The 15,428-nt window shown below is 44.7% G+C and overlaps 1 protein-coding gene across 1 annotated transcript in view; it reads right to left on the reverse strand.

Moving 5' to 3' along the window:
- Positions 1-15,428, reverse strand: part of STK11IP (serine/threonine kinase 11 interacting protein) — a 52,209-nt gene that overhangs the window by 32,518 nt on the left and 4,263 nt on the right. Inside the window, exons 2-13 of the mRNA XM_018563035.1 lie at positions 15,001-15,071; positions 13,031-13,230; positions 10,856-10,930; positions 9,418-9,513; positions 7,416-7,523; positions 6,318-6,389; positions 3,697-3,826; positions 3,502-3,605; positions 2,139-2,225; positions 2,005-2,046; positions 538-678; positions 337-406 (exon numbers count right to left, since the gene is read on the reverse strand). Coding sequence (XP_018418537.1) covers positions 337-406; positions 538-678; positions 2,005-2,046; positions 2,139-2,225; positions 3,502-3,605; positions 3,697-3,826; positions 6,318-6,389; positions 7,416-7,523; positions 9,418-9,513; positions 10,856-10,930; positions 13,031-13,230; positions 15,001-15,061 — 1,186 coding nt within the window. The 5' untranslated portion in view covers positions 15,062-15,071. The remainder of the gene's footprint in view (positions 1-336; positions 407-537; positions 679-2,004; positions 2,047-2,138; positions 2,226-3,501; positions 3,606-3,696; positions 3,827-6,317; positions 6,390-7,415; positions 7,524-9,417; positions 9,514-10,855; positions 10,931-13,030; positions 13,231-15,000; positions 15,072-15,428) is intronic.

Below are 15,428 nucleotides of genomic sequence, written 5' to 3' on the forward strand. Positions count from 1 at the left end.
ATATTTACTTCCTGTGACTTCATTCTCCTCCACATTTAACTCAGGTTAAAGTCCGAAGAGCCAGCATCTCGGAACCCAGTGACAGTGAGTGTGATCAGCGGGGCCAGCCAGTGGGTAGGTGTATTGCACAATAGTCTTTATATGTATACTTGTGTTATTGCTCCCTCTTGTGGCTGAGATATGTAGGGTTTCAGTCCATAGGCAGTTCCTTTCTGTGACATACCTTCATATGTCACAGAAAGGAACTGCCTATGGACTGAAACCCTACATATCTCAGCCACAAGAGGGAGCAATAACACAAGTATACATATAAAGACTATTGTGCAATACACCTACCCACTGGCTGGCCCCGCTGATCACACTCACTGTCACTGGGTTCCGAGATGCTGGCTCTTCGGACTTTAACCTGAGTTAAATGTGGAGGAGAATGAAGTCACAGGAAGTAAATATAAACAGATCAAACACAGTAATAGAATTTTTATTGGCAGTAATAAACCTTATGAAGGTGCTGTTTTGTTATCTTGTGCAGCGCCTCACCTTGGATTTTTTGCGGGAGAGCCGGGTGGGGATCCTCTCCGGAGCGGAGCAGCTGTCGCTCAGTTCCCCAGTGCAGGAACTTTCCGTGGCGGAATTGCAGGGTTGTGGAAGCATTACTCGCTCTCTGAGCACTTGTTTATTCTGCGGTAATAACAGAGGTGCTTAAAGAGCAAGAAGAAAGAGCTCGCAAAGGCTGTTACATGGCTGGCTGTAATCACTGAGCTGATCCACCCAGAAAGATGATTTCCACTCTCAGAGACACAAAAGACTTTCTCTATATCCCCAACTCCCACATCACCACCTGCTCCCGATCCACAGAGGTACTATTTTGTATACTGAAGTGCCCATGTGCACCTTTCTCTTTTTTTGCTAGTTTTAGGCCTCATTCACACAGCGTAAAGTTGGGCCGTACAGACCTGTGCGGTGTGCACGGCCGTATCCAGGAGGGACACATGCTGCGTGTGATTGTACGCAGCAGCCTGTTCTTCCCTATAGGAGGAAGTGGCCGTACGCTGTCATTACTCTCACCCCAACTGCACATCTGTGCGGGTCCTTGTTTCCATGCTCGGACGCAGACAGGATCCATCCCGCTTGCGTCCAAGTACGGGCACAGGGGCCTGCACGGATGTGCAGCTCGGGTGTACGTACGCCCGTGTCCTCACATAGGGAAGAACAGGCTGCTGCGTACAATTACACGCAGCGCATGTCCCTCCCAGGAACGGCCTTGACTGTGTGAATGAGGCCTTAAACAGGTCAGAGTTTGCTTTTTGGCGACACTGGAAGCCTTCAGCTGCCTTGTAAAGGGAATGTCTGTGCTTCTGGTGTGTGGCTGTACCTTTAAGGATGATGGGGCTTTGTCCTGATCAATGGTCTTTCTCTGTAGGTGCGACTAAACCTAACATTTGTTTTGTTATTCCTGTTTGCCAGTGGAAAGGACACGTTGTTATCGCTTGTTCTTCCTTCATTTGTTGGAAACATAATAAAAATTTTAGCAAACTATATAGGATGGGGCTGCCTCAAGAGGAGCCTGCTCTATGTTTGTGCATCACTATAAATGTCCCACAGTTGGGGAAACTCAGTTTAGAGTTAGTGACTGCATTTATACAAGGTGCCTTGAAACAGCACATGTTTGCAAATGCATGCAACCAAATCCTCTGCTTTAACCCGAGTGTTCTTTTTTTTGATAGGTACCACGAAAGTGTGTAGTAGGGAACCCTTTATGTACTGATACACGCAGAACATCCACACTGCACAGAAACCAGTTAACCTGTTTTACCAGCACTGCCAAGAGCTCGCTCGGAGACTTAGCACCATTCAGAATCCCACTGAAAAGCTGACAGATTTTTCATCCTAAGCTCTGAACAGCTGAGGAATTGGCCACCAGCCTGGTGAACATTTTCTGATACCTCGGGGCAGCCTAACAATTTAGGTTTAATAACGCATTTAAAAAAAATGTTCAAGACTCACCGCTGTCTCCAATGCTGTCATCCGTTTCCCATCCAGTAAAACCTGACAATGCCAAGAAAGATGTTGATGTACAGGAAGTTTTCATAGCTTGCAGCACATCCACACTACCACTAACAGCGTTCTCTGCCACTCACCTTGTCAGAGGCTTTACGGGACAGATGTTGGGCGGTCAGTGCTCGATGCTCTACATGGTAGTACAGAGGGTTTCCCTCCAGGAAGAGCTGAAAAGAAAACAAGGCGATCAAAATACAGTTAGCCGGGAGCTGTGTCCAGTTACCCACAACTGTTGGCGACGGGGTTATGCCAATATAACTAGGACTAACTATGGTTATATCAATGTAGTGCTTGTGGATAAATGTGTTTCTCAGCCAGAGATACGTATTGGTCATAGGGTCCTTCTGTGACTTCATCAAAACTATTCTCCCTTCAGGAAATAATATCAGAAACTTTAGTATTTATTCACAAATATAGGATGCCTATAATAAATGTGGACATTTCAAGTGCTACAGGTAAACAGAGACTGCATTAATCTTTCTGAAAATCTTTGAAGAGACCCTGTCAGGTTTCGAACTGAATCAACAGGCCAAATCTCTGCGAGAGAAGAGTATAGCAACTTCTATAGTAGTCTTCTACCTCCCCTCTGTTGTAGCGCTGCAGCCTCTATCCGTCTCTTCAGCATTTTGGCACTTCCATGACTGTCAGATGTTGTGCCTCCTGTCGCTTGCTGGCTCCTTCGTCAAAACCCTATATCACTACAGGAATCAGCAATTATGTAGGGCAGTGGTTCTCAACCTGTGGGTCGGGACCCCTTCGGGGGTCGAATGACAATTTGCCTGGGGTCGCCGGGAGTCTCCCGGTATTAGATAGCTATTAGATTATCATCATTATTATTAATAATAAAAGCTGACCCCCTCGGCTTGTGTTATATGGTTTGCCATTTTAGCTGTTACAACAGTGGTTCTCAACCTGTGGGTCGCTGTGTGATTTCTGCTGTGCTCGGTGAGAGTCCTCCTCAGCCCTCTCCTAGCGCAGCAGTGTCAGTTCTCACGCCACCAGATGTTGCTCCAGCAGCCGCGTCAACCCGAAATTTTACCGTTTGGGGTCACCACAACTTGGCAAATGTTACCAAGGGGTCCCAGCCCTAGAAAGGTTGAGAACCACTGATGTAGGGGGTTGAAGAATGGAGCCACGGCATGCATTGGGGAGGGACAGGTATCTGACACCTAAAAGTTTTGAATACGCAAGAGATAAATGGAGGCGGCACTGCTGGAACAGATGAGAGGTAGGAGGCACGGGCAACTGGAGGGCTGCGTATAATACCTCTTCTCTTGCAGGGAACTGTCCTTTTGATTTGTTTCAAGGCCTGCATTTACTTATTGTACAAGTAAACCATAACTGAATGACATTTCGTTTTCTAAAGCACCGCGCATCAAAACCAAAATCGCCATGTTTTTCTTTTTGTAAATATTTCAGTTCTCATAATTGTACCCACTTTACCTTTTTCAGGTTGTGCAGCCGAGCCAAACCTTTAAGCTGTGAGTGATCGAGCAGTAGATTATAGGACAGATCCAAGTGTTGAAGGTTTGAGAGATGTTCCAGACCTGCCAGCAGAAAATACAATCAGACACAGCTTATTGAATGTGTCCGTGTCACACACATGCAGTCCACACATACATACACAAAATGACTGACCGTTGGTGCTGGACAGCTGGTTGTATCTCAGGATAAGGGTGTGGAGCTGGGCGCTGGACTGTAAGCCAAGCTCCGGGATGGACGTCAGACAATTAAACCCCAGATTCAGGTACTGGAGCTCAGAGAGAAGCTACAACACAATAATACAGGTTGAATGATCTATTTATCCAAAAGTGATATCAGTAGATGATGGCAATTTGAGCTGTAGATGTGACTTCTTTGATATCTCTTGGGGACCTTTGGTGGTAAGAACCCATTAAAAAGCACTCTGATCTAAATCATAACATGTATACAGACCTTAATGAAGACGCTATTAAAATCAGGTTTCCTTCCAGTTCACTGCCTCATAGAAATATGCTAACCTCTTCATAGTTTTCAATCTCATCCATTTGTGAGAATATAGAAATTCAATAATGGCAGACTAGAGCTGCAACAGTTAATCGATTAAGTCAATTAAAATCGACAATCGAAAACGTTGTCAAAGTTTTCGACCGTCGATTCATTGGCTATTGATTGATTAGCCTGTTCGGGGCTCCACACACGGCCTGAGCCCAGGACGCTGAAGACACGCCCACCCCACAGGACACTGAAGCCGCGCACGCCGCTGCCGTGAGCTCCCTCACTCGCCGCTATCCTGCCGACAACCGAGGGCGCACGATTTGAAAGGAAGTCAGGACCCCTAGAACTGTACCCCCTCACCCACACACATATCCGCTAGGGAACTACAAATCCAAGCATGCAATCATTGTCCCTGTACAAAAACCCCCCCACACACACATCACCCAGGATTGGGGGTCTAAACAGACCCCTGATATTTCCCTTTAAAAATAGAAAAAGAGATTGAGAACACAATGTCCTATATCTTTTTTTCTGTATCCCCTGTTATCAATGAACAGGAATCCTCTATACTGAGTGTTCCTGTTCATTGATAACATGAGGACAGAGTATGGTTACTATAACCACAATCATGAATGAACAGGAGGGGATCTCCCATTCATTCATAATTGGGGCTACAGTACACATACAATGTCCTCAATTATCTACAAACACTCAGCGATCTCTGATCGCTGAGTGTTTGCACTTGCTTTCCTCTCTGACACGCTGTCACAGGAGGCTGAGTGAGCGGTGCGGGAGGAGAGCTCCGCCTACTGTGACAGCGCGGCCTGTCTCCACCCCCACACCGCTCTGCGATAGGCGGCTGAGCGGTCTGGGAGGAGAGACACCGGCCGCTCACAGCGCTCTCCTCCCGCAGGCTGTCACTTTCTCTCCTCCCCGCTGGGACACAGAGCAGCGCATTGTGCCACCGTATTATACAATGCAGGATACCATGCACAATACAATGCAGAACACCAGCAGTTATAGAGGAACACCAAATCCCAGCAATAATACATTAAGCAGCCTGTATAATGTACTATTGCTGGGATTTGTTGTTCCTCTATAGCTGGTGGTATTCTCCATTGCGATGTATAATGTATTATTGCTGGGATTTGTTGTTCCTCTATAACTGGTCAGTGGTATTCTGCATTGTGCCGTATAATCATTATATAGCGCAATGGAGAATACCACCGGCTATAGAGGACTACAAATCCCAGCAATAATAAATTATACAGCGCAATGCAGAATAACGCCAGCTACAGAGGACTACAAATCCCAGCAATAGTACACTATAGTGTACTATTGCTGCGATTTGTTGTATTCCTCTAAAGCTGCTGGTATTTTGCATTGCGTCACTGTATAATGTACTATATTCCACACCACACTTTTTTTTTTACTTCCACCGCTCCAAGCTTGCTCCCGTGATGGACTACAATCTCGATACAAACTAGTAGTCCTTCACTGGAGCCTTTTTTTTTTATCCGATTAATCGAACTTAATAAATCGGCCAACTAATCGATTTTGAAAATAATCGTTAGCTGCAGCCCTATGGCAGACATGTATGTTGGAATCAAAATGCAATTTTTTTATAGGCATGATGTGACAGTAGTACTGGGACACAAAATAGTCTTCTTTATAATCAATGGATGCATCAGCAGCTTTGAAAGTAAACTTCATATATGATAACTTGCTTTCTCAGCTTATTCTTACATTTGCCACAATTTGGGTTGCTTAAATGAGAACCTATAGCCAAACCTTTTTTTTAGGGTTTAGTTCTCTTCCGGGCCACATTTACTAATGTACTTCTTTGACCCAAAGTCAGCATCTACCAGGCTACTGCCCACTACAGTATTTGCTTACAGAGCAGAGCCACAGCCGGGAAAGAACTTGACAATATTGTCAGGATCCACCACACTGACCGATTGACAGCTGTGCCTGCTCCCTCCTGTCTGTACCCGCTGTCTTCAATGAGCACTGGAGGAACAGAGAGAGAAGGGAATCCCTCTGGGTAGTGGTGAATGACATTCGCCATTCTATGCAGGGTGGAGCCGTGCGATCAGTGGTTTGTGATCGCTCAGTTCTCAAGCATGGGGGCCGGCATTTGATAGCTGTAGTGTCACATGCCGGCTCAAACTATTTGGAAGAGTATATTTTACTCTCCCAATAGTTCTTCTTTAACATATACTTCTAGCTGATTGCTATTCACACAAAGCACATACCTTATTGAACAGGGTGAAATGCCCTACCTTTAAATATGGGCCGCAGTCTTTAATACAATTGTGGCTTAAGTCCAAAATCCTCAGAATGTTCAACAATTCCTGAACAAAAGAACACACTGTAACCAAACATTTCTACAAGAGATGGACAAAATTTGTTAAAAGACCCCACTACAGCTTCTGAATTTTAAAAGTTTTTAAATTCCCTAACCCTAGCTGAAAGTTAAAGAAAAAAAAAAATCAGCTTTGACGGCAATATTCACCTTTTCCCCCGGTGCTTTCCTCTGCAGAAACTCTGCCCACAGTCAGGTTGAATGACACCAAGCAACCCTTTCTCAGTGCCCTGGCAGTCATGGGCCCACTCCTGTAGTCCCCTGGATTACAGAAGGTCCTGGTGGAAGCTCTGGTGATGTGCGACGTATGATCAGGAGGATTGTGGAGGACATGTGCACACCACTTGGAAGAAGATTTACAGGTAAAGGTTAGAGGTAAAAATGCACGGGAGAAGGAGGAAAAGGGATTAGAACTTGTAGTGCATTGTGGAATTGGGTTTCAAAGTAAACTTGTACTTAATGCAGGTTCACTTTACTGTCGGACAACGGAGAAGGCACCCCAAGATGCCTGTTCTGACTTGGCCAGCATTCTCTAATGCCTGATGGAGTGCCCCTGAAATTCCTGTGCAAGGTTAGACTTTCTGAAAATCTAAACCCACACTGGGCTAAGGCAAGCTTCTTCTCTGTCCCCTATGTGACAGCATTCGGGCCACTTAGGTATAGGAAACACTTGACACCCTCCTTGCCTGTCATCAATGGGTGCTTCCTGAGGCTCTGTCAGAAGATCTTGGAGCATTAGGAAAGGAAACAGCAGGCACCTTAGGACAGCATGCCAATTAGTTAAGAATCCATGTGAAGATGGAAGCGAGGCGCTGAACCCCCATAGGTACCTTTCTCGCTTACAGAGCAGATACAGCTAGCAATTATAAAGCAAATTATATGGATCTGTGTAGAATTGTTAAACTGCGTTCTGTGGCACTGCGGTTACAAATATTTATACATGTCTCCACCAGCTTGTACATTTTGATGGAGTACTCCTTCAATAGTTGTCACCCCCAGTATAAAGTGTACTCACCAAGGACTGGTCCAGGCTGTGGATGGTGTTGTAGCTGAAGTTGAGCGTGTGCAGTTCCAGCCAGGGCAGGGCTGAACTCAGATCCCCACCACAAAGAGAGATTACCTCCTGCGGAATGATACACATCATGTATTGAAGAGTAGATGCAGGGGACAGAGGAAAGCTTTGGTGAGGTACAAATACTATCAGAAAATCACTGCAACCATGCTAAAAATCAGAAAGTCCATTCATCTCATCTAATCTGCAGCTGCAAGATTTCACAGGCCATCAAACAGTGTCGGGGAGGGTGTACTTCCAGAAAGATGTGCGGGGTACATTCCTCTCTCTCGTTTCTGCCAACCACATAAAACTTCCATGGCAGGTTTGAATGTGATTGGTGACCATGAGAAACTTCTGACATGTTTTTAGCCTTGAGTGCTTTAACATCAAAGCAATAGATATTGAGGAGTGCCTGTGCTCAAATCAACATAGTTAACATATATGTAACACATGAGGTGCTGAAGGGGTGTGACAACATATTAACACTGAAAAGATTGAATTAACCCTCTGTACACCGATATACACAGATACAGATCTATACCAAACATTTGCATAAATAAAGCGATTCTTGGGTCACATATATTGAAGTACATGGTCAGGCTGGCCAACTGCGTCAAAGTGTTCCCTATTCTACTGTGCAAAACGCCAAATACTTGCTAGCTTAAAGGATAGATGGATGGATAGATACATAGTCTTGCTTGCAGCAACCAGTGAAATGCATTATCATTACGATTACAATTTTCAATGGGTGTTGTAGACAAGACTCTGGTTTCTCTCTCTCTCTCCCTAAAGCACATTTAACCAAAGATATCTCTCCATTTCTATTACATAGTGCAGGTCAATAACTAGATGCGGATCTATAGCTCTCTTCCAACGGTGTCTATATGCCCCATATTGGCACTAAATGTCTGCCCCATATTGGCACTATATGGCCATTGAAGTGAACCTATTAGCAAGACAGTATTTGGCATTTTGAAAAGAAGGGACTTGCCGAGGAGTTTGCTTAGATGCAGTTGCCCAGCTTGAACATGTATTGCAATACACACAAACCAATAATCCCTGTTTTTATACAAACCTTTGCAAGAAATATGTAGGGGTGTATAGCAGTGTGCAGATTCAGAACTTCCAGCATCATAGCTGGTGCGTTATAGGATCAGCATAGTATGGACCAAAGAGAACAAGGAGGAAGGGTGCGCTACAGCAATGTCTGGATAAGACCCTGAAAAAGTAAGCAGGTAGGCTCACTTCCTTCCTATATATCTCAAGGCTTCTTTTTCAGTTTTGACTACCATGTCCCTTTAAAACAATTGCAACCACTACTGCAGAAAAATACTATATTCTGGTGACTGTATAGGATTAATACCTCCAAATGGTAAAATTTACTATATAATAGAGGTGCACCGAAATGGAAATTTTAGAACCGAAACAAAACAAAAAAAATGTCAGGCCGAAACCGATACCGAATTTTTTTTTTATTTTTTCAATTTTTTTAATATTTTATTTTTTATAAGTAGAGGAAAGCCCAGCCTCCTGTGACAGCGCTGTCTCTGCCCCCACACAGCTCTGCCGGACTGTTATAGGCAGCTGAGCGGTGTAGGAGGAGAGATGCCGGCCTCTCACAGCGCTCTCGTCCTGCAGCGCTCGGCCGGCTGTCACTTTCTTTTCTCCCCGCTGGAACAGTGACCAGCGGGGAGAAAAGAAACCAGGGATGCGCCGATGTATCGGCCGAAACATGGCTCTTTCGGCATTATGCCAAAAGTGCCATTTTCGGCCGATATGTTTCGGCGCCGATATATCGGTGCATCCCTACTATATAAATTCCTTTAATTTAAAGTCATTTATCGATATTTACTGCGCACTTCCATATAGGCCAAGCCGAGTTCTATGGAACTATTATAGATCACTAAAATCAGACTTCCACTTATAGATCAGTCTAACCCAATGGTGGAGTGCTCCCACTTACCTCTAAGCTGGTGACACAGTGTGAACAGGTGAGGACCTCCAGCTGTGAGTAAACCCCTCGCAGCCCCCTCAGGCAGTGTGGGGGGAGACATCGTAACTGCGAAATGAGATGATAATCAGGAATTGGTTAATATCAATCTTAGCAGCTCCTTCATTTCTATCAAGACAGGTTCTCTTTAAAGCTCATCTTTGGGCAAAGTGAGTTTCATTATACATTTAGGTCAGCCATTCTCAACCAGGGTTCCATCAGAGGCTAGTAGGGGTTCCATGAGCTGTGCCTGACCGACGGACCAGGCACAGCTTTTTATGGTGACTGCATAGTTCCAGGGCCAGCAGCATCACACCAATGATCTTTTTAGCCTCCTGTAAGGGTGAAATTCTGACCACCACTGTAAGATTAGCATTCTTCCCACTTACCCCTGATGAACTGGATTTATCAGGAGGTACGCCCAGACTTAAACTTTATTTTTTCAAGGGTTAACCAAACTTCGGGCCTCCAGCTGTGGTGAAAACACAAATCCTATCATGCCTGTGGGAGTCATGCCTGTGGCTGTGCAATGTCTTATGGGACTTGAAGTTCAACAGGGCCGAAGTTTGGAAACCCCTGCGCTCTTGGCTAAAAAGCCTGAAAAAGGCTGATTTAGGTAACCTATTATCTTTTCCTCTAGTGTCCTCGGATGAAAAATGTAATTGCACTGGTACTGACATTTCCTGTGCAGGGGACCAGGCACCGGTACCTGCTGTCTGTACGGCACAGTGACTGGTCCCCTAACCCCCCCCCCCATGTGCATGCATGCCCATTGTTCAGAGACCACCCACAAAAACTAATTTGGGCTGAGGCTACAGTGTAAGTGTATTTTTACATCACTCCCGATGTAAGGGAATTGCTGCAAAACCTTTCTGCAGCAGACAGGAGATTTGACATTTTTCAACCAATGACTGATGACATCACTGGCCATAAAAAGGAGTATTCCCTGGATTTGGAGAAAGGCGGAGTTTAGTTTATTTTTACAAATCAGAGGACTCTACTTAAATATAGCAGTAGGACACTACCAGCATGGTGTTTGAATGGTCTCCGTTAGCTTGTCTGGGTTTCCTCTGGGTACTCCAGTGACATGCTGGTAGGTAGTTGGCTTTAGTATGTATGCATGTGAAACGGGGACCTTAGATTGTAAGCTCCCTGGGGCAGGGAATAATGTGAATGGATAGTATTTAAAGTGCTGTGTTAGTTGACGGTGCTATAGAAATTCCTGCAAAAATAAAATCTAGCATAGGAATGGAGATGAGCTTTGCAATATAAATGAAGTGTAATTAGTGATATTCATCTATTGGACAGGAATATATAAAAGTTACCAAAGTGATACCGCAGCTCAAATTAGAAATAATTTTTCCTCCATCACCTGTGGCAGGCTGAAGGAATGCTCATAGAAAATACTCACCTCCAAACGTTTTAGGGACTTAAACGGAAAAATATTCACATCAAACTGGCGGGGACATTCGGGAGGGTGAGCAAGCTGGAAAGGAGAAAAAAACAAACAAATATCCATTGGCGTGCAGCAGGAATGCAAGATGTGACAGTTGTTAAAAGTCTCAGGAAAACAATGCTTCAATCTTTTAGGCTCGATTCACACATTTTGGTGCGTTGCTTTAACACGCTTTGTGTAAAACGGTACCATGCGTAATGGTGCATTTGAACTGCGATGCCTTAGTGCCTGAGATGCTGTTCAATATGAATGGTGCAGCAATGCAATTGTGCAGGTGATGCTACGGTAACGCACTCTACATGCTACCATGCGTAATGGTGCATTTGAGGTGCGATGCCTTAGTGCCTGAGATGCTGTTCAATATGAATGGTGCAGCAATGCAATTCCGCTACGGTAACGCACTCTACAACAGACGTATGTTTCAGCCCTAAAGGCAAACCCAATGTGACAGGATGAATACACATTTCAAAACATTAGTTTGTCTGTCAAAGGATTTGCAATGCTGTGCAGCCCATCTTGTGATCCAGATACCTATGTCATACAGCACAGCCAGGTTCCCTAACCTCCAAGGCAGTAACAGCAGTACGGCTTGGTCAGTAAATCACACCCTGCCTACAGATTAGCCATTGATAGTGCAGTGGCATATTGATCAGGTCATAGCTCTGCCCTTACCTCTTGTTAGACACATGTGCACTGCGGCAGAGCTTTATTGGCTCCTAGTGTTGACCTGCACTCTCCCACATCCGAGCACCGCTATGCAGGGGATTAGAGGAGGCGGATCAAAGCAAATGTATGCACTTCCACTAGTTTCATTTAAAGTAAAGGCATTTATCATTAAACCCTGTGTCCCCTAGCAATAATGCTGTATATAAAAAGGACCAAAATGCTGGCATTAATTACATTTTCTTGATTTTAAGTATTGGGCACATGGCGCTTGCTCTAACAACTGTAGTGGGCAAGACTGTGAACAGGGTGGAAGGTGTACCCGCTGTGACGTCACCGTTACGTCCTGTGCTGGAGTTATTGTTACAACAGTGGTTGGCAGAGTGCGGAGAGTACAGGCATACTGTAGTCCCACAGTGAGGGCGCAAACAAAAGGGTGACAACCCCACCACAGTTTGTAAGGCAGTGAGTGAGCATTGTCATGCTAAAAGAGGAAGTCAACTTGCAAAAAACAAATGATTTCTAAAACGTAAAAAACAATAACTGGTTGCCCAATAGAATCTGATAAGTAAAGTATGAAGATGCAGTGATTGTGCAGAGAAAAGCTACTTTTTTAATTGTCCGTTTTCTTTTTAATAGACGCTCAGCACCAGCCCAAACTTCACTCTCTGGGATTCAGCTGCAGAGGGGACCACTGCTTTATGTATGGAAACAGCGGCCTGACGAAATCTGACATGCCCCTGTGAATCTAGAGCTCTCCAATCAGCAGGAAACATGAGCTTCGCTGATTGCACAAGTTTACCTTTCACTCGCATGTGGGGCAGTGGCAGAGAGCCCACTCTTTCCACACAGAAAAGTAATCTTTGCATGCTGGGGGAGTGAAGTTTGGGCTTGGGTTCTAATAAAGTGTGTATCTGAGCAAAATAAAAACAAAATTATTTCATACATCACTCCAATACATGCACATTTGCCTGTTTTGTCTCTTTATAATTGCTGCACAACATTACCCGTTGGTCTTGCTAAAAATTCAATAAGCTTCTAACGGAGCTGACAACTCTGCCTCTGGTGTATTAAAAACCCAAGCTGTGTTGTCAGCTCTGCCCATTTATCCCATTTTGTTATAAAGATGAGAAGAGAAAGAGGGGTTTTGTAGTCCAGCAAACAAGAACTGGACAACACTAGGGCTGCAACAACTAATCGATTAAATCGATAATAATCCATTATTAGAATAGTTGGCAACTATTCTCATTATCGATTAGTTGGTTTGGGAGAGAGAGGGAGAGAGATTATTTTCATAATCGATTATGAAAATAATCGTTAGCTGCAGCCCTAGACAACACTGCTTGGATTGTCAGCACAGCAGAGGCATAGTCGTCAGCTCAAACAGATGTTAAGAGCTCGATGATTTGCTGTACTTGCAGCACTTTTAAAGAGACAGCATTTTTTTTTTTGCGAACTTGTTTAAACCTTGAGAGCTGGAGTCTTCTGCAAGATATCGAGCAGGAACTGTGTGCGCAGGATGGCGATGCTGTCTGTAGGGTGGGCCGGAAGTGCTTGGAACCCAGTTCCCGGGCCCCGTGGAAAGAGCTGTTCAAACAGGCGGGTCACGACTTGCAGGCTTGGGGTGAGAAGGGTCAGGACGCGGGTTCCGTCCAGCACACTGTCCCCTAAAACAAAACAGACAGATACCCTCAGATCTTCAGCACACTATATATGATTGCTATTGTTCACAAGTGTACCCATAAACCGGCCAATTTTCGGCAAGATAAGGCCAACTTTACCAGATCTTATAATATGAGCCCTACAAGAGGTACAGGATGATCTGCTTTGGAATTCCTTCAACTCCTGTAAACAGTTTGATGTGAACCAGTCACCTTATGTATATAGGCCAAAGTGACAGGGTCTGTTTAAAGCCCAGTTCAAGGCTCTGCCCTCTGCTCTCCCTAGAAGCACCCCACATGTTATTTTATATTTAAAAGTAGTATTTGCTTTTTTTTTATCCTTACCATTTCCAGGTGCCTTTAGGCTGGTCAAGTGAGGTGCAGGGTCCGCTCCCTGCCGTAGGCAGTCCTTAGTGATGCAGAGAGCAGTGCTGCCGTAATAATGTCAGCACCACTCTCTACATCATTACACTGGGAGTTCAAGGCACTAGGAAAATGCCCTCAAAGGGGGGCGGGATCATGACACCCTGCACTCTCCATATGTAGGAGAAGGCTGAGCACACCTAGTGGCTGAAAGGGAATACTGCAGGAGGCAGCACTGAAGTGAAGGGGTGTATTGCAGCCTGCCCTGTTTTTTTTGTAACCGCCTAAAGGAAATTATGATTAAAAAAAGTTAGCCCAGAGCTAGGCTTTAATACCCTGCCTTCGACATCCCCAATACCTTACACCAACCTTCACATCAAGCCTTCCTTAATCTCAGCTGCTGCAAAATTCCACGGTGTCAGCGTTACGTGGAAGCGGCAATGTCACCTCTCTGTGAAAGTACTTAAGTCTAGTGACAAGACAAATAGCCCCGCCCCTCCTATAGCCCCCGGAATGCATCAGCTCAGTAAACAATCTGTTTTTGGAAGACTCTATATCATTATCCCTACACAATCCAAGGTGAATGTGGAAATCCTTTGCTGTGCAGAAGTTGCCAGTCCAATAATCAAATTCTCTATAGCTACAACACAGCCATACATTTGGATGAGGATGATGATGATGATAACATTTAAATAAAATGGGTTCTAATGTCAAAAATTTCTCAAGCACCCCGATACTCAAAAGCACCAGGTAATTCGTATTGGCAGCCAAACTAACGCCAAGAGCAGAAGTACTCCGTTTCCAAGTTGAAGGTCATGAACTGGAATAGCCCAAATGATAAAATTCAAAATATTAACAATGACTTACAAAGCCATCCACAACTCTGCCCCCAGTTATATCTCCAACCTTGTCTCAAAGTATCACCCTAACCGTCCCCTACGCTCTTCAAAAGACCTTCTGCTTTCCAGCTCCCTCGTCAACTTCTCCTATGCACCCCTCCGGGACTTCTCTAGAGTATTTTCCATCCTCTGGAACACTTTACCTAAACCTGTCCGTCTGTCTCCCACTCTGACTGCCTTTAGGCGATCCCTTGAGACTCATCTCTTCAGGGAAGCCTATCCCACCTCACCTGACCACTCAACCATCGCATTCTCAAACAATTTATCCCCACACAGCTACCTCCTCATGTAACATTGGCCCCTAACTGTTAGATTGTAAGCCCTCAGGGGCAGGGCCCTCCTTACCATCTTGTCTTGTATTGTGATTGTAATGTCTTCCTTGTATTGTAAAGTGCTGCGCAAACTGTTGGCGCTATATACATCCTGTATAATAATAATAATAATTCACCAAAGTCCACAAACTGTGTTTGGATATCAAACTTGCTTTTTAGGCGCAGGCAGTGCTTGTACTCACCATGGTCCCGCAGAAGCTGAGCGAGAGCCTGCACCATCGACTCCGGAACCTCAGTCCTCATTTACCGGAAGCTGGTAATGACCAAAAACCAGAATAAGGATTCACAACGAAAACTGCATACTTCGCATACACATTTATCCTTCAAAGGCTTTGTATGAAAGTGTTTGTCCGGATTTCATTGAGCAGTCAGGTCATTTGAGATGTAACTGGCTGAAAACTGGTAAATGAGGGCTTGCGAGATTAAGACTTCAAATCAAAACTGACACAGAGGACTGGTAGATGCAGATAAGGACCGAGATCTCTTACCAAGCTTACTATAAGCCCAGCATGCTAACAACATTATCACAGAAATTAGAGCATCAAACTTATTTATGTATTGTCATGTGCTTTGTATGTATTGACGATTGCTGTCCCAATCATGGAGCTGT

This window comes from Nanorana parkeri, unplaced genomic scaffold, assembly GCF_000935625.1.
Source record: "Nanorana parkeri isolate BGI_ZX_2015 unplaced genomic scaffold, ASM93562v1 scaffold626, whole genome shotgun sequence".
Taxonomy (NCBI): Eukaryota; Metazoa; Chordata; class Amphibia; order Anura; family Dicroglossidae; genus Nanorana; species Nanorana parkeri.